This window comes from Sphaerodactylus townsendi, linkage group LG01 (genome assembly GCF_021028975.2).
Source record: "Sphaerodactylus townsendi isolate TG3544 linkage group LG01, MPM_Stown_v2.3, whole genome shotgun sequence".
Classification (NCBI taxonomy): domain Eukaryota; kingdom Metazoa; phylum Chordata; class Lepidosauria; order Squamata; family Sphaerodactylidae; genus Sphaerodactylus; species Sphaerodactylus townsendi.
Window position 1 is genome coordinate 5,272,889 of NC_059425.1, and position 21,873 is coordinate 5,294,761.

The 21,873-nt window shown below is 57.3% G+C and overlaps 1 protein-coding gene across 1 annotated transcript; it reads left to right on the plus strand.

The window, feature by feature from the left end:
• Positions 1 to 2,269: 2,269 nt before the first annotated feature.
• Positions 2,270 to 21,543, plus strand: CASQ1 (calsequestrin 1). Its single transcript, XM_048509241.1, has 11 exons — positions 2,270 to 2,947; positions 7,529 to 7,613; positions 7,911 to 8,011; positions 8,868 to 8,979; positions 9,693 to 9,766; positions 10,991 to 11,121; positions 15,089 to 15,134; positions 16,393 to 16,447; positions 17,498 to 17,598; positions 18,325 to 18,399; positions 20,303 to 21,543. The coding sequence occupies exons 1-11, from the start codon at positions 2,705 to 2,707 to the stop codon at positions 20,468 to 20,470; spliced, it is 1,191 nt and encodes a 396-aa protein (XP_048365198.1). The 5' UTR covers positions 2,270 to 2,704; the 3' UTR covers positions 20,471 to 21,543.
• Positions 21,544 to 21,873: the final 330 nt, after the last annotated feature.

Here is a 21,873-nt window from a genome sequence, read left to right on the forward strand (position 1 = left end):
GCGGCAGAGCTGGGAATCAAACCCGGTTCCTCCAGATTAGAATGCACCTGCTCCTAACCTCCTACACCATCCCCCAAAATGTCTTGTCAAAGGCTTTCACAGCTGGAATCGCAGGAGTGTTGTGGGTTTTCCGGGCTGTGTGGCCGAGTTCAAGTAGCATTTTCTCCTGACGCTTCACCTGCAGCTGTGGCTGGATCCTCTGAAGATGCCGGGGAAACGTCAGGAGAAAGTGCTACTGGAACTCGGCTACACAGCCCGGAAACCCCACAACATCCCCCAAAGAACCAGAATTCGGGGGCCTCCAGTGAAGGTGGCAGGCAAACCAAAAGCTGGGGCCTCTGTGGGGTTTCCGGGCTGTCTGGCCGTGTTCTAGCAGCATCCTCTCCTGATGTTTCGCCTGCATCCGTGGCTGGCAACCAAAAGCTTCTTTCCCAGCAAGTGATCAAAATGTGGAATTTGCTGCCACAGGATGCAGGGACGGCCACAGGCGGTGGCGGCTGCAAAAGATTCCTGGAACAGAGGCCTGACAGTGGCTACTAGCCATGGTGACTAAAGGGAGCCTCCTCATCCAGAGGCAGTCAACCTCTGATTGCCAGTGCCAGAAGATGGTATTCAGGGAAGGCCTCGGCCTCTGTGCCCTGCTCCAGAAGAACTGGTTGGCCACTGTGTGCGACCGGACACTGGACTGAAGAAGAAGAACAGTTCAGATTCGTACCCCACCTTCCTCTCCTGTAAGGAGACTCAAGGGGGCTGACAAGCTGCTTTCCCTTCCGCTCCCCACAACAGACACCTTGTGAGGCAGGTGGGGTCGAGAGAGTCCTGAGAGAACTGTGACTAGTGGCGTAGCAGTGGCGTAGGAGGTTAAGAGCTCGTGTATCTAATCTGGAGGAACCGGGTTTGATTCCCAGCTCTGCCGCTTGAGCTGTGGAGGCTTATCTGGGGAATTCAGATTAGCCTGTGCACTCCCACACACGCCAGCTGGGTGACCTTGGGCTAGTCACAGCTTCTCGGAGCTCTCTCAGCCCCACCCACCTCACAGGGTGTTTGTTGTGAGGGGGGAAGGGCAAGGAGATTGTCAGCCCCTTTGAGTCTCCTGCAGGAGAGAAAGGGGGGATATCAATCCAAACTCTTCTTCTAGTCCAAGGTCACCTAGCAGGCATGTAGGAGTGTAGAAACACATCTGGTGCACCAGATAAGCCTCTGCCGCTCAGGTGGAGCAGTGGGGAATCAAACCCGGTTCTCCAGATTAGAATCCACCTGCTCTTAACCACCACGCCACGCTGGCTCTCGCTGGACAGGTCTGACCCAGCAGGGCTCAACGGCAGAGGCTTGGCTGTGTCCTTTTTAGCATCCCCCGGAGCCCCGTGCTTGGGAGGTGCCACCTGCCCTATAAAACCCTCCTGTCCCACCTTTCCTTCTGGTGACACAAGCGAGACCCTTCGAGCAGCCAGATCTCTTCACACCTTGTTGGGAGCCCGGCAGTGGCTGCAGGTGGAGTCACGATGACGTGAGCTGGCCGTAGAAAGCCCAGTGGGGGTCATGCTGAGCAGGACAGGAGACAATGATCTGGGACTGACCCCCCCCCCCAACACACACACACATGAACACACCCATTCTTACTTAACCCCCCTTGTGTAACTCAAGAGCCCTGAAGAATCCACCGACGGGGCCAGGGCCGTACAGTATCTGCCCGCCCGGCCGGCCGGCTCTCTAATTACCCTTCCCTCCGCAAAAGTCCCTCTTGATTTACCTCAGACTCATCTCCTCTTATTTTTAGCCTGCCCTCCTGCTCCTGCTGCCCCCTCCCGTCTTTTCCACCGGCCTGACGCATCTCTTCGCCTGTCCCCCTTTCTTAATAAGGCGATAAGAAAATGCCGTCAGATTTAGGCCATGAGAAGGCAAGGAGGGGAGGGGGAGGGGAGGGAGAGGGCTGGGGTGACAGCCCCCACGGGCAATTTAGGGGGTCTCCAAAAGAGCAGCCCACTACTCCCCCCTCCCCCCACACAAACACGCATGAACACACATGCGCCTGTACACGTGCCTCTCCCGCAACACACACGGGCAGGCTAGCGTTTTAAGTGGGTCCCCACGGTTTAGGGATGGTGGCCTCCCAGGTTAGGGAGCCCTGCGGCTTAGGAGGCTCTCGATTGCCCATATACATATATAGGCAGGGAGCGAAGGGGGTGGGGGGCCGGGCCCTGCCAAATGCCTGGGGCTGCGACGGCCCCCCGGCCCCAGGGCCCTCCCCCTCGGGCTGCATTTATGGCCAGCCTGTCACTTTTCTCCTTTGCCCGCGGAGCTTTGCACCCCTCGGAGTGGTTGTCACCACCCAGGAGCAGCAGGGCCCCCTCCCCGAGCCCGCCTGGCCTCCTCCTGTGTCAGCAAAGAGCCAAGAGGCTCCGCTCTGCTTCCCTGCCCCGCCAGCCACCTTAAAGAGAGGAAGGCAGCAGGCGAGGCAGGAGAGAGGGAGGGGAAGAAAGAAAGAAGGAAGGAAGGAACCAAAGAAAGGAAGAAAGAAGAAAGCGAGCACCAAGAGGGCCCCCTCTTTCCTTCCTTTGGGGCATCTTTTGGACACTTCATCCACAGGGGAGGGGGAAGGACCCAGGAGCACAGCTGCATTTCTCGCCCTCTCTCTCTTCTCACTCTCCCTGCCCTCCTCGGGTCGGGCACCGTCTCCCCTGCACAGCCGCCCCACCGGATCGGGATGAAGTGGCTCGGGCTGGCACTAGCAGCCCTGCTGCTGGCTACCCTCGGCCCCGTGGCACAAGGCGAGGACGGGCTGGATTTCCCGGAGTACGACGGCATCGACCGCGTGGTGGACATCAACGCCAAGAACTACAAGGCCGTCCTGAAGAAGTACGAGGTGCTGGCCCTGCTGTACCACGACCCCGTGGGCGACGACAAGGCCTCGCAGCGGCAGTTCGAGATGGAGGAGCTCATCCTGGAGGTAAAGCTCAGCGGGGTCTGCCAGGGGCTCGGCCAGCAGCCGCCACGTGGGGCCAACCCTTGGCGGCGAACCTGGCTGCTGGCGCGACACGGCTGCTTCTGAGTGGCGCTTGGAGATGGAGGCTACCCTTTTGAGGGTCCAATAACTTTGGACCCTCTGAACCAAACTGCACCAAACTTGGGGGGTTCCATCAGGACAGTCTCCTGATGATACCCTGAAATTTTGGTGCTGATACGTCCAAAAATGCACCCCCTGCAGGAACATCCCAGAAATTTGCCCAAGAATCTTTGTTCTGCATTGAGTTTTCTGTATTGCTGTCAATGGGGGTTGCAGGCGGGGGGGGCACATTTCTGAAGGCACAGTCTCAAAACTTTCAGGGTCTCAGCAGGAGACTTCCCTAATGATGCCCCCCAGGTTTGGTGCAGTTTGGTTCAGGGGGGCCAAAGTTATGGACCCTCAAAACTGTAGCCCCCATCTCCTAATAGCTCCCATTGGAAACAATGGGGGATGGGGTCACCCCTTTTGGGAGTCCATAACTTTGGACTCCCTGAACCAAACTTCACCAAACTTGGGGGGGTAGCATAAGGACAGTCTCCTGATGATATGCTGAACTTTTGGTGCCACTAGCCTAAAAACTGTGCCCCTTGCAGGCAAAAAATGGAAAACCACTAAAAATACCCAAAAACGAACCCTGCATTTTGATGTCCCCCACAAGGTGGTGCCCTGGGCAGCTGCCCAATTTGCCCAATGAGCATTACGCCCCTGGCCTGTCAGGAGGTGTCTGGGCAGCAGGGAGGGGATATCCGGTCGCTGGCCCCATCTGAATGCTGAAATGCCCCCCAGCAGAGTCTACAGCAAAGCAGGGCCCCCTTCGTTGGTGCTCCACGGCTCTGCCTGCACCAGGCCCCGGTTCAAAGCCGGGCACCTCCAGCTAAAGGAGGGCCAGGGAGGAGACGGCAGAAAAGAGCCCTTGCCAGGAGACCCAGAAGACAAGACGGGCCTCAGTAGGCCTGGGGGGGGGGTCCAATCGGGAAAGGCTGCCGGGTGGGGAGGGGGCCTGCTCCCCCGCCTCCTTGCCCGGAGCAACTGGACGAAGAAATCCTCCACCTCCGTAATTGGAATCTCGGTGGGAGAGGAATGAGTCTCTCTCTCTCACCCTGGCTCTGTCTGTCCTCAAAGGCCTGGAATAGCTTCCTTGCAGATCTGGCACCGGGGGGGGGGGGGCGGGCAGGGGGCACCCGCAAGGCTGTGCTGGGGGGGGGAAGGAGGGCAGCGTGCCAGCCAGAGGGATGGAATGAACATTCTCCAAGGGTGTGCAGTTATCCCTTTGGGGGAGGGTTGCTTGGGCATTCCTCAGACTTCCCCCCCCCCCAGCCAAGAAGGACATTAAGGAGTTGGAGACATGGGGGGAGGGGTTATTAAAAGGGGTCAAGGGTGGAACTGGCACAGGATCTCAGAGTTCTGCTACAGAACATGGAGGGATCCCAGGGATGGGGGGGGGGGGTGATCCACTTTCTTCCCTCCCCCCAGGACATTCTGACCTGGGCACAGGGGCTGAGGTGGGGGTGGGGGGTGTCGTTAGGGACATTCTGCTCCAAAACACCTCCTGGGCCATCTGTTCTGAGCTCCGGCCGGCCAGCCTCTGGTCTTACGATCACGTTGGCCCAAATGGGCCATGCAGAATTGGGACGCGTGGCCAAACCCGAGCCTGGCCGACTCTCCGCATGGCCTACAGGAGGCAGGAGCTGAGCAGGAGCCAAAGGGCAGTTCCAGCTCTCAGGGGACGGGGGAGGCGCTGGGAGTTTGTAGACCTGGGGGTGACAACCAAGTGCTTGGAAGTGCAAATCGCCCTCCACTGAATGCTAGAGAGAGGCCTGCCCCTGTGGCCCTGCCCTCCTCTTGGGGCCCTTGCCCTGGCTCTCCAGAGCTGACTGCCCCTGAAGCATCCTCCTCCTCCTCCTCCTCCTCCTCCTCCTCCTCCTCCTCCTCCTGCATTGATTGGTTCCCTGGGCAGGGAAGGGGACTCTGTTGCCTTCCGCTGATAGCCAAGAGTGCCCCGGCCTCACTGGGGGTCCTTTGGTGCCTGGAGGAGATTCAGTCCTTCTGCGTGGCTGAGATGCCTCCGGAGCCCGCCGACTCCTCGGGGCAGGATTCCCAGAGCGCTCAGGAGTGAAGTCACCTCCTCTTCTAAAATATCCTCCTCGGAAGTCTCTGCTGCTCCCAACCGGGGTGGCAGGAATCTCTCCTGGAGCAGGAGGAGCTCCATCTCAGCCTAGTGACCGAACCGCTGGGGGAGCTGCTGCAGCAACAGGGAGAAGATCCTTTCACTTCTGGCTCTGGCCTCGTTTGTCCCCACGCGGGACGCCCTTTGCAGCTTTCCTGCCTACCTGGGACCGAGTTGCCCTGATATTCGATCCCCCCACTCAGCTAGCCCTGGATGCCTTGCCTGGAAACGGGCACAACCTGTTCTTTGCAGGCTCAAGAAGAAGTCGGGGGGCTGGCTGAGAGCACGGCCAGGGGCCGGCATCCCGCTCTCCGGGGCAAGAAGGGTGACACAGCCGGGGGCTGTTAATGCTGGACCGCCTCCCCATGTCCGGGCCGTGGGGGGCTGCGTGTGGCTGGGGGTGGGCTGAGAACGGCTGGACAGCCGGGCATTTGCCTCGTCCATCCTGGCGGCGACAGGCACAGCTGGTTTGGTCTTGCGCTGATGCCAGCTTCCCCCCCTCCCCCAGCCTGCCTCCACAGAGTAAGGGTCTCATGCTTGCAAAACCTTAGGGCAATGGACAGCATCGTGCAATCCTGCCAATAGGCAACTGTGCTTGATTGCTGGCACGTCATGGCGGTTGGCACCGTGGCTCGGACACAGGCAGTGTGGGAGAGGGGCCTACTGATGCCACTTGATGACGCCCAGTCAGCAGTTCAAGTCCTGAACTGAGACCAAACTGAACACCAAAGTTGTTCTTTTTCTCTCTCTTCCTCTTTTAAATGGGCACAAGGGGGTTTGGGTGCAAAAGCCCCTGCTCAGATTCCTCTGCCCATATGCAGATTGCATTTCTTGCACCCCTGATGATCAGCTGCCAGCCTTGAGTGACAGAAGGAATTTGCAGAATCTCTAGACCCCTGGTAGCTCTCTAGACCAGGGGGCTGCAACCTGTGGCTCTCCAGATGTTGATGGACTACAATTCCCATCAGCCCCTGCCAGCATGGCCAATTGGCAGGGGTTGATGGGAATTGTAGTCCATCAACATCTGGAGAGCCACAGGCCATGCTGGCAGGGGCTGATGAGAATTGTAGTCCATCAACATCTGGAGAGCCACAGACCATGCTGGCAGGGGCTGATGGGAATTGTAGTCCATCAACATCTGGAGAGCCACGGGCCATGCTGGCAGGGGCTGATGGGAATTGTAGTCCATCAACACCTGGAGAGCCACCGGCCATGCTGGCAGGGGCTGATGGGAATTGTAGTCCATCAACACCTGGAGAGCCACCGGCCATGCTGGCAGGGGCTGATGGGAATTGTAGTCCATCAACACCTGGAGAGCCACCGGCCATGCTGGCAGGGGCTGATGGGAATTGTAGTCCATCAACATCTGGAGATCCACAGATTGCAGACCCCTGCCCTAGACAGACACCAACCACCCTCTGAAAGTGATTTGTACCCCCTGCCCAGTGGTGGGATTCAGCCGGTTTGCACCACTTCCGCAGAACCGGTTGTTAAAATGGTGCTTGTGAACAAACAGTTGTTACATGATTTGAATCCCACCACTGGAACCGGTTGTTATATTATTTGAATCCCACCTCTGCCCCTGCCTCACAAAGCACAGAAGGGGGGGGGGGTCAGCTCACCTTCCCAATGCTCAGAAACCTTTCTGTATGAGTGCACATCTGGTAAGGGGGGGAGAGTGGCCTGGGTCAGGGGCACGGGGGGATACAGACTTGGAGGCATTTCACAGAACAGAACCCTTTTGTTTTCAGGGAATATCAACGCCCCCCCCCCCCCAGGACCTTTGACACCTGTGTGAGGCCTGCGAGGTCTTCTCTTCCAGATGGCCCAAATGGACATGTTGCCTTTCTCCCTGGTGCAAATCATACTCTGCAGCCTCTTTCAGGCCCAGGAGGGAGGGAATGAACATGGCAAACAGGTGCCCAGATGAGGAAGCCCCACGGCCCTTCCCAGCCCCCCAGCCCCCCACCTCGTGCCTGGGCCTCCCCCTTCTGCAGGCGGCCGGGAACGAGGAGAACAGGGCACCAGGCTGGTCAGGCTTCACCTGGGACTTCGGTTGCCAACTGACCAGGAAAAGAAGCCACCTGGCCTTTTGGGGCAATCTGCCAGAACCGGCAGACAAAGACATTTGCTCTGGTCTGCAGATGGAGCTGCTGCAAAAGGCACAAGCGCAAAGGGCAACGGGGAAGTTGGCAACCCCCCCCTGCTGGCTAGTCCTGCTGCAACCGGCTAACCGGGGCTTTTGAGTGCTGCTCTGCTGCCCGCTGTCCGCAGCAACGAAGCCCTCTGAAACGTTTGCATGCCCTCTCTCCTCCCCTCCCTCTCTCTCTTGCCTCCGTCTTGCCTCTTCTTCCTAGTTAGCAGCCCAAGTCCTGGAAGATAAAGGGGTGGGCTTTGGCCTCGTGGACGCAGAGAAGGACTCCGCCGTTGCCAAAAAACTAGGTACCCTGCAGAGCAGGCGCCTCCTTGCATGGGACGGGGGGGGGGGGGCAGGCGTTGCTGGGAGGGGTGCATCATCCTTGCCAAAAAGGGCCAGCACCAAGGCCTATCAGCAGAAAACGCCATGGGTGGATGGGTGGGTGGGGGCAGTCTGCCCAAGGGATCTGGGAACCTAAATTTGCTTGCAGGACGGAGCTCATTTGGCGGGGGGGGGGGGGCTCAGCAAAAGCTCTGGGGGGGGCTTTCCGGGCTTTGCAGACAGAAATTCAGCAGGGGCTGTGGTCTCCTTCTCTTGCACAGGGCTGGGAGAGGAAGACAGCGTGTACGTCTTCAAGGAGGACGAAATCATCGAGTACGACGGGGAGTTTTCAGCCGACACCCTTGTGGAGTTCCTCTTGGACGTAAGGGCCCAACAGCGTCTTGTATCCCGTCTGCCTTTTCTTTGTCCCTGTTTGCCCCCCCCCTGCTCCACCCCCCGCCCCCCAAATCCACTAAGTGGAACAGCCTGAGACAGAGGTGGGATCCAGCAGGTTCTCACAGGTTCCCGAGAGGAGGTTACTCGTTATTTGTGTGTGCCGAGAGGGGGTTACTCATTGGTGATTTTGCCCCGTGATTTTTGCCTTAGTTACGCCCCTCCTCTCAGCAGTAGCGCGCAGAACTGGAAGCAGTCTAGCAGGAGGTGCACCGGCGTGCATGTCAGCCTGCGCCTGCGTGCATTCGTTTCCCGCATCCTTGCCACAGCCCCGCCCCCGGAATGCCCGGCCACGCCCCCATCGTGCCCCGCCCAGCCCCATTGGCGCTACACCACAGTTTGAATCCCACCACCACGGAAACCTGTTACTGACAAATTTGGATCCCACCACTGGCCTGAGACTTATACTGACCAGCTGCCCTGAGGGGTTAGGGTTTTGTGGCTACCTGGGAATGCAGGGCTGGTGGCCGCTGGCCGGAGGAAACCTTCCTTGCCTTCCTCGCCCATGAAGGTGGGTAGAGGTTTCTCCTGGTGGTCAGTCGTAGCCAACTTGAGCTCAGGTCCGGATTCTCAAATGACCCCCCCTCCCCCCAGGACAAGCTCGTTCCTGCACAGGTCTGGTCCTCCCCCCGATCCTACCTTGGTTGGTCCTTGGTCTCCTCACCAGATCTTTCCTGGGAAAGTCCGCAGTCCAGCCTGAGTGGCTGGCCTCAGGGGCAGGTGACGAGCCACGTTTCTTCAGGTGCCGAAAGCTCAGTCCTCTGCCCCCCTTTCTTCCCCGGCAGGTGCTGGAGGACCCGGTGGAGTTCATCGAGGGGGAGAATGAACTGGAGGCCTTTGAGAACATCGAAGACGAACCCAAACTCATTGGCTTCTTCAAGAACGAGGACTCAGAACGTACGTGTGTCTGGCATGGGGAGCGGGCAGGCAGGGGAGACTCTACCGAAAGCAAGTGAACCCCGTGGGCATTTAGGGTTCCAGGTAGCCACCTGGGCCACCAGAGAGGCCACACACCTGCAGCCACTTGCTCCCATTTGGGCTGCTCCAGGCTGGCACAAAACCAGCATCGTGTGCCAGGCCTGAGAGCCAACCGGGGGGAGGGACTGGCAGCCCCCACCTGTCTTGGCCACGGCTGTTCTGGACACAGAATTGTGACGTGTTTGGGGGGAGCTTGGGGGGGCTGGGGAAACGGCCCAGGTCCAGCTCCGCCGTCAACACCTTGCTTCCGTTTGGCCTGCAAGGTGCAGGAGGGCCTCGGCAACACCTTCAGCGGGCAAGCGCAGCCCAGTCAGAAGGTGGCTCTAGATCAGTGGTGGCGAACCTTTGGCACTCCAGATGTTATGGACTACAATTCCCATCAGCCCCTGCCAGCATGGCCAATTGGCCATGCTGGCAGGGGCTGATGGGAATTGTAGTCCATAACATCTGGAGTGCCAAAGGTTCGCCACCACTGATCTAGATGGCCCCCCACTCATCTTGGCCCAGCGGCCTGCGTGGCAGTTCTGTGGCCTCTCCGTCCTGCACCCCAGTGTGGCTTCAGTGGCTGGCTGGGATGTGGCAGGGCTTCAGTGGGCCGTGGTTCATTCCTGACCCTCTTCCTTCCCCTCCAGATTACAAGGCCTACTTGGACGCTGCAGAGGAGTACCACCCTTACATCCCTTTCTTTGTTACCTTTGACAGCAAGGTGAGTGGCCAGGCTGGGGGGAGTGTGTGTGTGTGTGTGTGTGAGAGAGAGAGAGAGAGAGAGAGTGTGTGTGTGCGTGTGTGTGTGTGTGTGTGTTCATGCGTATAGAGCAGTGATGGCGAACCTTTTCGAGACCGAGTGCCCAAATTGCAACCCCAAACCCACTTATTTATCGCAAAGTGTCAACACAGCAATTTAACCTGAATACTGAGGTTTTAGTTTAGAAGGTGTGCGTTGCTCGGGAGTAAGCTTGGTGGTAGTCGGTAGCTTTGCTTTGAAGCAACCGTGCAACTCTTCCAACGGGTGAATCACGACCCTAGGAGGGTTTACTCAGAAGCAATTCCCATTGCCAGCAACCGAGCTTACTGCCAGGTAAAGGATCACGCTTTAGTTCTTCGCATGAAAATCAGTGGGGTTTAACAGCGCTTGACAGGGTTACCTACACTGCTTCCCCAAAACTAGGTCTTAGGTTTAATGCTAATTGAGCCCAGCGGCCCAGGCCAGCTTAGATGGGGGGAGGCGACTCTGTTTCTGCGTGCCCACAGAGAGGGCTCTGAGTGCCACCTCTGGCACCCGTGCCATAGGTTCGCCACTACTGGTATAGAGTGTGATTAAGTCACAGCTGCCTTCCAGTGAACCCTCGAGGGGCTTCTCAGGCAAGGCTAGGGGGTGGTTTGCCCCTTTATCTGCCTCTGTATAGTGACCCTGGAGTTCCTCCGTGGTCCCCCCCCCCCATGACCAGGTCCGGCCCTGCTTAGCTTCACTGGGGAGGGGGGAGCCCAGGGAGGGGCCTGGATGACATAGATATTTATTTGCTTCGTTGACCCTCTGCTTGTATTGCTGAGCCTCAAGGCTCGAGGAAAGCCAGAGCTTGGGGGGGAGGGGCACGGGGGAGGGGGGTACAAGGCCCCCCCAGGCAAAGCAGCCTTGAACTCTCTACCTGTTGATTTTTTTTTATCCTGCCCTTCCTCCAAGGAGTCCAGGGCAGCGCACATGATTTCCCCCTCCCCGTTTTATTGCCACAACAACCCTGCGAGGCAGGTTGGGCTGGGAGCCTGTGAATAGCCCAAGACTCCCCCAGTGGGGCCGTCCAGCTCCTAGCTCGACACTCAACCCCCCACGCACACACACACACATTGTGATGGCATGGAAGCAAGCGGGGGGGTCTTGCCCCCCCTCTGCAGAGGCTGATGCCCCCTCCGCCCCTCCCTTTCCCCCCTCCAGGTGGCCAAGAAATTATCTCTCAAGCTGAACGAGATCGATTACTACGAGCCCTTCATGGAGGAGCCGATCACCATCCCTGACAAGCCCAACAGCGAAGAGGAAATCATGCACTTCCTGGAGGTGCACAAGAGGTGGGCAGCGTGGCCGTGGCAGTGGAAGACGGGGGAGCTGCGGCCAGAGGAGGCAGCTGCAGCCACAGGCGGCGGGGGTCAAGCGGCCTCAGGAAGGACACGGGGACTTAGCAGAACCTGCATGACCAGAGGCAGTCAACCTTTGAACACCAGTGCCAGCAGGCAACATTCAGGGAAGGCTTCGGCCTCTGTGCCCGGTTGTTGGACCACTGGAGGAATTGGTGGCCACTGCATGAGACAAGAGGCCGGACTGGGTGGCCCCTCACTGGTCAGATCCAGCAGGGCCCTTCTGATGTCCTCATGGGTGGGGGAGGCCAAGAACTGCCTTGTGGAGATGGGCGTGGCCTAGTGGTTAAGAGCGGGTGCACTCTAATCTGGAGAACAGGGTTTGATTCCCCCGCTCTGCCACTTGAGCTGCGGAGGCTTATCTGGTGAACCAGATTAGCTTGTGCACCCCAACATGCGCCAGCTGGGTGACCTTGGGCTAGTCACCATTCTTCGGAGCTCTCTCGGCCCCACCCACCTCACAGGGTATTTGTTGAGGGGGGAAGGAGATTGTAAGCCCCTTTGAGTCTCTTTACAGGAGAGAAAGGGGGATATAAATCCAAACTCTTCTTCTTCTCTTGGCAAGAGAGACCCCAGCCTGGCAGCCTGCTCTGCAAGCCCACTCCTCACCAGGAAGCTGCTCCTGCGGCACTCCTTCTGTCTGAGACCAGGCTGTGCTCTTTGGGCATGTGCAGAGGGCTCTCCGAGTCCCCGTGATCTCCAAAGCAAACTAAGTCCACCCTGGTCAGCCACACTGCAGTTCTGTATGGAACAGAGAAGTCTGCATCCGTCTTGACGCCAGCGTGAGAAAGTTATTCCCGAATTGTGGGGCAGCCCCTGAAAAGCCCCTGTCTCAGGTGTCCGTGATAAAAGGGGACATCTGGGAAGGGATCTCAGGGGGGCGTAACGACGTGGAATCTGCCCCCTTCTCCAGCCAACTGATGGGGGGTTGCATCCCCCTCCCCACTCTGCTGTCATGCAGGCATTGAAGGGATCGGGGCCATTTGGTGCCTCCTCCTGAGTCTCCCAGAATTCAGCAGAAGGCTTCCCAACCCAATCCCAGCCCCAGCCCCGCTGAACATGGCATGGAATGGGGACAGGATCCATTTGCAAAGAACGTGTCAACTCAATGCATGGCAGCTGTGAAAAAGGCAAACTCTATGCTGGGGATCATTAGAAAAGGAATTGATAATAAAACTGCAAAGGTTGTCATGCCCTTATATAAAGCAGTGGCAGCGTAACCAAGCACTTTGGAGTACTGTGTCCAGTTCTGTCACGCGATTCAAAAGGATATTGAGGAGATAGAAAAAGTGCAGAGAAGGGCAACAAGGATGATTGAGGGACTGGAGCACCTTCCCTATGAGGAGAGGCTGCAGCGTTTGGGACTCTTTAGTTTGGAGAGGAGGAGTCTGAGGGGGGATATGATTGAAGTCTATAAAATTATGCATGGGGTAGAAAATGTTGACAGAGAGACATTTTTCTCTCTTTCTCACAATACTAGAACCAGGGGACATTCATTGAAAATGCTGGGGGGAAGAATTAGGACTAATAAAAGGAAACACTTCTTCACGAACGTGTGATTGGTGTTTGGAATATGCTGCCACAGGAGGTGGTGATGGCCACTAACCTGGATAGCTTTAAAAGGCTTGGACAGATTTATGGAGGAGAAGTCGATTTATGGCTACCAATCTTGGATCCTCTTTGATCTGAGATTGCAATGCTCCTTTAACAGACCAGGTGATCGGGAGCAACAGCCGCAGAAGGCCACATGCTCACATCCTACATGTGAGCTCCCAAAGGCACCTGGTGGGCCACTGCGAGTAGCAGAGAGCTGGACTAGATGGACTTTGGTCTGATCCAGCTGGCTGATTCTTATGTTCTCATGTTCTTATGTTCTTAACGTGTGTTTGTGTGTGTGTGTTTTCTCACCATTTTTTGGCACAAGACCCCCCCCCCAGCCCCCCCATTCCTTCCCCTCCACCTGCCTCCAGCTCTCCCCTCCTGCCTGCCTGCCTGCCTGCCTGCCTGCCCGCCTGGCACGTTGGGCTGGGTTGCCATGGCAGCTGCTCTCAATGCCATCCTGTGGACGAGGGCTGGGCTTCATCCTCTACAGCAGGCGTGATGCGGGGTCCCCTCCCCCCTCCCCCCCTCCCCTCCTGCCGCCACCCGCCTGCTGCCCCCAAAAGGGCCGTTGCGCCAAGATCTCCCAGTACAGCGTCCCCTTCACGTCTCTCTCGAAGAAGCAGCGGGCCGAATGACTCATCCGAGCGCAGAGAGGCTGAAAGGACGGCTGTTCGTCTTTCGGGTGCCCCCGGACGTTGGCTTGATTTGGACGTGACAGGCCAGCATGCCGGAACACCCCCCACACACACACACGCCCCCACCCCCACTGGCCTTCTCTGGGCAGCCCAAGGCCCCTCGGACCTGAGCGCTCAAAGACTCTTTGGATATCTGCACTATTAAAGGGGGGCAGAGCAGAGCCTCCCACTAGAGACCCCCCACCCCCCGCCCGAGCGTTTGGCTCCTTTTCCAGCTGAGGGCCGGGTTGCGGGTCTTGTGGGCTCTGCAGGACCAGAGAATTGCAAGAGACAGTCCTGGGGAAGGATCTGTGTGTGTGGGGGGGGGGGGCTGATTCCCTACTCTTCACAAGGCCCTAGTAGTGCTGCACTCCAGACAGAGATGGACTGCTCCCGGGGACGTGTGGGGTCACCCCACACCCCTCCCATCAGCCCTGCCCCACCAGGCTGCCTCTTCAGCCACCAGAGGAGCAGCCTGGCAGGGTAAAGGGGCACCTGGCAGCATAAGTGGGGTGCAGAGGGGGGGGCGGGGCGGACCCAGAGCCGGTTTTGCCCAGGCGCCATTTCCCCCCTACACCTCTGACTTCCAGACTGGTGGAACTGCAAGCTCTCAGATACTCATCTTACCAGCATGGCCACTGGCTGGTGCCAGGGCTGATGGGAATTGTGGTTCCTGAATGACTGAGAGCCGCAGGTTCCCTTTACCCTCGTTTCTAATTCCACCCTTCCCCGCTCTCCAGAGATCAGGCCCCTCTTAGTTGCAACTTGGGATGGCAAGAGCCCAAAAGACCTTTGAGACTTTTGCTGTGTGCGAGGCAGCAAGGGCGATGTGTGTGTGTGTGTGTGTGTGTGTGTGACTGAACAGTTTGAAGAAGAGTTTGGATGTATACGCCGCTTTCCTCAACCTTAAAGAGTCTCAAAGCGGCTCACAAACTCCTTTCCCTTCCTCTCCCCACAACAGACACCTTGTGGCGCTGAGGGAGCAGGCTTCATGTGTAAGAACAGGGAAAGCCTGAGAGAGAAGCCTGAGAGAGCAGGCTTCATGTGTAAGAACAGGGAAAGCCTGAGAGAGAAGCCTGAGAGGGCAGGCTTCATGTGTAAGAACAGGGAAAGCCTGAGAGAGAAGCCTGAGAGAGCAGGCTTCATGTGTAAGAACAGGGAAAGCCTGAGAGAGAAGCCTGAGAGAGCAGGCTTCATGTGTAAGAACAGGGAAAGCCTGAGAGAGAAGCCTGAGAGAGCAGGCTTCATGTGTAAGAACAGGGAAAGCCTGAGAGAGAAGCCTGAGAGGGCAGGCTTCATGTGTAAGAACAGGGAAAGCCTGAGAGAGAAGCCTGAGAGAGCAGGCTTCATGTGTAAGAACAGGGAAAGAAATCCAGCACACCAGATGATGGTCTCCGCTTCTGCCCCCTCACTCTCCTGCTCTGGAAGCTGTCCAATGCTGGCTTTCCGAGGCAAAGATCCACCAGTCCCCAAAACGACAGGATTCTGCGAGGACGGGATTTCCGTGCTCTTCCAGATGTTCTGGCTGCTTTCCTGAAGCTGAAGCCCCCGACACACACACCCCGACCGCTCCTTCTCCCCTTTTCTTTTTTTGACATGGAGTTCTGTGTGTCCGTTTCTTGCAGGCCAACTCTGAGGAAACTCCAGCCAGACAGCATGTACGAAACCTGGGTATGTCTGGGGGCAAAGAGGGGGGGCCTCCTGGGATCATGTACCACATTTGCCGTGTGGCCGGCAGACATACCGGGGGAAGGTGGCGGGGAGCCCTTTGTCTCGGTGAAGGAGGAATTTGAGCCGGGCATTTCGGAGTCTGTGGGCCACCCCACCCCCCACACCACCCCGTTTCTCACAGGGGGCCTGACCATAAATAATGCACCACAATGCTTGGGGCACAAAGGTGTATGGGTGTAAACGGACACCTTGCCTTGGGCAGCTTAATAACTTATCAATAGTCAGGTGGACTCGTGTCTAAGAGCACCTTAGCGACCGGCAGGAGGTTCGGAGTATGAGTATTTGAGAGTCTCAAAGCTCCCTTGGTCAGATCCAGTGGTGGGATGCTAATAATTGGACAACCAGTTTGCCCACCGCCCCCACTGTGCCCCACCCCTGCGCTCCCCCTGTGGCACCCCCTCACCACCCACTTACCTGCTGTGGAGGAACTTCTTGTGGGGGTGGAGGGGGGCAACGGGGCTCTGAAAGCCCCCTCACTCCCCTTCCTCTGGTAGAGGGAACGGTGGGGTTTTTAGGACCTCGAAGCAGCCCGGCGAGAAAGGACCACGGCTGCTCCGTGGCTCTGAAAGGCACTTTTAACAACTGGTTCACTGAACTCAACAAAAAATTAGGTACCAGTTCTACTGAATTAGGTACCGGTTCTACTGAATTAGGTACTGGTTCTACTGCATTAGGTACCAGTTCTACTGAATTAGGTACCGGTTCTACTGCATTAGGTACCAGTTCTACTGAATTAGGTACCGGTTCTACTGAACCATATGAACCAGCTGAATCCCACCACGGGTCAGATCCCTGCTGGGGGGAGTTTTGACTCTCAAAAGTTTCTCCCCCACAAATCTTACGGGTCTCCCAGGTGCTCTTGGCAGAACCACGCCAGCCTCGAAAAGTGCAAATACTTCTCACCGGGGTTTCTCTTTGAGAGGGTGGCCCCTGGGCTGTCTCTCCTGGGGGGTCTCCCCCACAGATGATGGAGGTAGCCTGAAGGATGGAGAAATGTGAGGAGGGGCTTGGACAACTTCCTGCCCGTGGCCCAAACTGCATGTTGATGTAGGAAGTGGAATCTTGGGGGGGGGGGGTGTTTCCCCTGCATGAGCCCCATCGGCGACTCTGACAGCTGCAAGCATGCAAAAGAAGCTCCTCCCCCCTGCCCAGCGGGACTGAGGCCGCTCATGCCCCCTCCCTTGACTTTCCCCTTCAGGAGGACGACATGGACGGCATCCACATCGTGGCCTTTGCAGAGGAAGACGACCCTGGTGAGTGGCCACGTGGCCTGGGGGCTTCGGGGGCACCTGGCCGGTTGAGGGCGTGGCACAAAATTGGCTATCTTCCCCCGAGCGCTGCTTCTTCTCATGCTTTCCCACTGGAGCTGACTTTGAAACAGTGCACAACGACACAGATGAACACAACATTACCCCAGAAACACACTCAGAAAAAGCACACGTAGCTCCGCCGGACGTCGTCTCCCACACTGGAGCGCCCCAAGACTCTTGTGATACTGTGTCCAGTTCTGGTCGCCACATCTCAAAAAGGATATCGAAGAGATAGAAAAGAGCAGAGAAGGCAACGAGGATGATTGAGGGACTGAGCACCTTCCTATGAGGAGAGGCTGCAGCGTTTGGGACTCTTTAGTTTGAGGAGACGCTTGGAGGGGGGATATGATTGAAGTCTATAAAATTATGCATGGGGGGGAAAATGTTGACATGAGAGACATTTTTCTCTTTCCTCACAATACTAGAACCAGGGGCATTCATTGAAAATGCTGGGGGGAAGAATTAGGACTAATAAAAGGAAACACTTCTTCACGCAACGTGTGATTGGTGTTTGGAATATGCTGCCACAGGAGGTGGTGATGGCCACTCACCTGGATAGCTTTAAAAGGGGCTTGGACAGATTTATGGAGGAGAAGTCAATCTATGGCTACCAATCTTGATCCTCCTTGATCTCCAGATTGCAATGCCTTAGCAGACCAGGTGCTCAGGAGCAGCAGCAGCCGAGGGAGCCATTGCTTTTCACCTCCTGCAGGTGAGCGTCCAAAGGCACCTGGTGGGCCACTGCGAGTAGCAGAGTGCTGGACTAGATGGACTCTGGTCTGATCCAGCAGGCTAGTTCTTATGTTCTTGTGTTCTTATGAGATGGCCTTTGAGTCGCTTCAGCTTGACAGGAGACCGGTGGGGCTGAGCAGCAGGGCCCCGTGGGGGGAACTGTGCCAGAAGGCCACCTTGAGGGACACCCCACCCCACCCCTGGCCCCAGCTGCTCGGCCTCCCCCACCCACACGTGCCTCTGCTCTCTCTCCAACCACAGATGGTTATGAATTCCTGGAGATTCTGAAAGATGTGGCCCAGGACAACACAGACAACCCAGACCTCAGCATCATCTGGATTGACCCCGAGGACTTCCCACTGGTGAGAACCAGCAGTGGGGGTTTTGAAGTCAGGGAAGCAGTGGCCCTCTGTCTGAGACCCTCTCCCTGCCACCTTGCCCACCAAACCACCTTTCCACCCAGAGCAGCCCCCAAAGCTGTCCAAGGTCCCCTGTCAAGCTCCAGAATATCCTAGGGCCAGTGGGAAATTTTAGAAGATGGATTCACAATTTTGACAGCCCCTGCCAGCATGGCCAATTGGGAATTGTAGTCCATCAACACCTGGAGTGCCATATGGGAATTGTGCCATCTGGAGGGCTGGTGGGAATTGTAGTCCATCAACATCTGGAGTGCCATATGGGAATTGTGCCATCTGGAGGGCTGGTGGGAATTGTAGTCCATCAACATCTGGAGTGCCATATGGGAATTGTGCCATCTGGAGGGCTGGTGGGAATTGTAGTCCATCAACATCTGGAGTGCCGTAGGTTCACCACCACTGTTAGGGATTGATAGGGCTAGACTCAGTAATGGGGGCAGAGGACACAGATCCTTCTGGGCCATCTCGGTGCTGGCGGGGGGGAGGTGTTGCTGCCCTTATGTGGAAGAAAATCACGTTGCACAGTTTTCCCATGGAAGGAGAAGGTGGGGTTTGGTGGAGACTATTTATAGAGCCCGGGGGTGGGGGTGGGTTTCGTCCCAAAGGGCTAGGACCTCTGTTTGTGTGCACAAGACATCAATCTTCCACCCTTCCTCCCCCTGCCCTCGACAGCTGATCCCGTACTGGGAGAAGACTTTCGACATTGACCTGAACCAGCCTCAGATTGGAGTTGTCAACGTGACCGACGTAAGTGCCCAGAGCTCACCGGAGCCCCCGAACTGGAGCCTCGCTGCGAAAATTCTTCCGGATTATCCTGTAAAGCCCCACAAGGACTCTTGAGAGGGGAATGCGTGACGGGCGCCCTTCCTTACCTCCCGGTCCTCCGCGACAGGGTGCTGCTTGTGCTGGGGAGTCCCAGACCAGCCGGGCAGCCTCCAGACTTTGGGTGGCAGCAGAGGAGAGAGAGAAACCCTCCGCTGAGTCCTGACTCCTTATTCCCTCATTGAAAAAGAAGAAGAGTAGTTTGGATGTATACCCCCCCCCCCTTTCCTCTCCTGCAAGGAGACTCAAGGTGGCCGACAAGCTCCTTTCCCTTCCTCTCCCCACAACAGACACCTTATGAGGCAGGTGGGGCTGAGAGAGTTGTGAGAGAACTTTGACTAGCCCAAGGTGTAGGAGTGAGAAAACACATCTGGTTCACCAGATAAGCCTCTGCCACTCAGGTTGAGGAGAGGGGAATCAAACCCGGTTCTCCAGATTAGAACCCACCTACTCTTAACCACTACACTACGCTGGCCCGCCTTTCTCACATGCTGGGACTCCTCCAACACCCCCCCCCCCATTTTTCAGTCCCAGTTTGGCTTCTGTTCAGACAAATGGGCTCAACCTGGCCCACTTTTGTTCTTCAAGAACTCCATACCCACTTGTGGCAAGAACCACCCCACGGCCTCTGCGCCCACTGCGCCTGCCCAAGGGAGCCTGGCCTCTCCGAAGCTCTTGTGGGTCTCTAAGGCTCCAATCCAGCTGTCCCACCACAGCCCCACTGTTTCCCACGTTCTGATTAGCTGATTCTACCCCCATTCCCCCACTCACTTTCACTACTTTAGTTTGAAATGACTCAAAACTTCTGCCCTGTTGATAAGAGACGTGGCTTTCATTGCAGTGGGGGGGAAAACACAAACCGTGGATCCTAGACAGAAAAGCGGGATGGGTGGGCAGTGCGAACGGCAGGGCACAGATCCTCTCCCACACACGAGTTCAGTCAGAAAGGCAGGGTGCCCCTGTTGGTTGGTGGGGCGGAGCCAGAGCAGCGAGGCGGAAGAAATGCCCCGGTTCTGCTGCCGTGGGGTTTTCACAGCAGCAGAAGCATACAGAGGCACATTTTTAAAAAGACCTCCAATGTGGTGGGTTTTGAAAGCCGTGGGGAAAAGGGGAAATGGCTGTGCAACTCAGGGGCAGACCCAGTTCTGCCTCGAGGACTGTGAAGAATCCCAGGTTGCCCTGGCTGGGACGTTCCCCATGCGAACAACAGCACCATTTGGCTGTGAAAAAGCGGCCCTGGATGTTCCCGGGGCCTGATTCAGTGTAAAGCAGCGTCAAATGTTTGAACGGGTCCAACCGCCGGCAGCATCTGCAGTAAAAGGGACAGGTGGCAGGAAACACCTTTGTGGGTCTGGGCAGACACTACGGACCACAAGGGGGCTCATTCATCACAAGAATAATAATAATAAGAGTTTGGATTTATATCCCCCCTTTCTCTCCTGCAGGAGACTCAAAGGGGCTTACAATCTCCTTGCCCTTCCCCCCTCACAACAAACACCCTGTGAGGTGAGAGGGGCTGAGAGATCTCCGAGAAGCTGTGACTAGCCCAAGGTCACCCAGCTGGCGTGTGTGGGAGTGCACAGGCTAATCTGAATTCCCCAGATAAGCCTCCACAGCTCAGGCGGCAGAGCTGGGAATCGAACCCGGTTCCTCCAGATTAGATACACGAGCTCTTAACCTCCTACGCCACTGCTGTTCCACAAGGCAGCTTCAGGTGTGGTGGAGGGATACCGTGGGGCCAATGCCTAACCCTAACCCTAACCAGTACCTAACCCTAACCCACCACCACCGCCTCCACCCCTCCCTTGACTGGGTGTCCTCCCTGCAGGCTGATAGCGTCTGGCTGGAGATGGACGACGAGGAGGACCTTCCGTCAGCTGATGAGCTGGAGGACTGGATCGAGGACGTGCTGGACGGAGACATCAACACAGAGGATGACGACGATGACGACGATGATGACGATGACGACGACGACGACGATGACGACGATGACTAGAAGCCGCCGCTGGCAGCTGCTGGCCCCCGGGCAGGCCCTGCCTTGGGCCCCGCCTGTGTCACACTTTCCCCCCAGGGGTCACACAGGTGGCCACCACAGCAGGGTGCTGGGCCCACACCACAGCCACATATTTTTATATTGACCTTCTTTAAGCCAAAGGTCCCCACCTGTCCTGCCCCCCCTCCCCGCCTCTGGGCACCCTTCTACGCTTTCTCTCAGCACAGACCGAGAGCCCCGAGCTCCCCATGCAATACCACGCCCCCCTCTACCACGCCGCACTCCCTTCCCTCGCCAGACGCCGTTGGGCTCCTGCCCTAAGAAGACACACCTTGGACCGTAGACGCAACGCAGAACCACCTTCCAAGACAGAAGCCCACGGCTGGCACGTCCCCCCCTGGCCACGGGAATCTCTTTGCCCCGCCCCACGTTTCAGCCAACCAGCCCAGCGGAAGCCGGGTGCGTGGAGGAGTTTTGGGCCCACGCAGCCAGAGGAGCCATCTCCCCACAAACAGCACAGGTGCCTCCCAACGCAGCCCTTTGACTGGCAGCCTGTGCGAGGGAGGCGGCTTCCCACACCATCCTAGATGTGCTATGCTGCTTTGCATCTCTAGAGGGCAGCAGCGCCCACTAGGCAGATGTGAGGTCCAGCTGTTGGTACCCCGACGGCAGGGGAAGCAGGCTGGGAGGCTCCCTCTGGACTTCGTTTTAGGTGTAGGACCTGCAAAGGGGCCCTCAAGGGGTCTCAACATTCCCTTTGCCCCCTTCCACCTTCACCCCCAACCTGCACACCCTTCCGGTTCCTGCTGGCAGCCCCCCCTGCCCCCTCCTGCCCCCCCCCCGCTGAACCTGTCACTCCAACTCAACGTCCGCTCCCTGGCCCGGTTGGGCAACAACCTGTCCCAGGGAGACGCACGAGGCCCAGAGTCGGGCGTTGGGGGTAAAGACCTTCCCGTTCCATCCCATTTCTGACGAGAGACGGGGGAAAGGGCGCGGCACCTGGTGGGCGGACAATGTACAATTTGTATATTTTCAAACAACTTTGTACAGATCAACCGCGGTGATTAAAAAAGTCATCTCCACCAAAGCGGAGGCAGCATCTTGCTTTTTCCCTCTCCCTCCTCCGTGGCTCAGTGGCGGAACTTCTGCCAGGCACGCGGCAGGTGCCATGTGTGACCGCATCTCCAGATCGGGCAGTAGGTGTAGTCTAGGGGTGACCACCCTATGGTGCTCCAGATGTCCATGGACTACAATTCCCGTCAGCCCCTGCCAGCATGGCCAATTGGATCTGGAGCACCATAGGTTGTAGTTGAAGGCCTCGCACAGACCCCGAGACCAATCTCAAGGGCCGGCTCAGCCCAAGCAGCTCGGGGGAAGGCAGCTAAGTGGGTTTCAGGAGCCTTCCG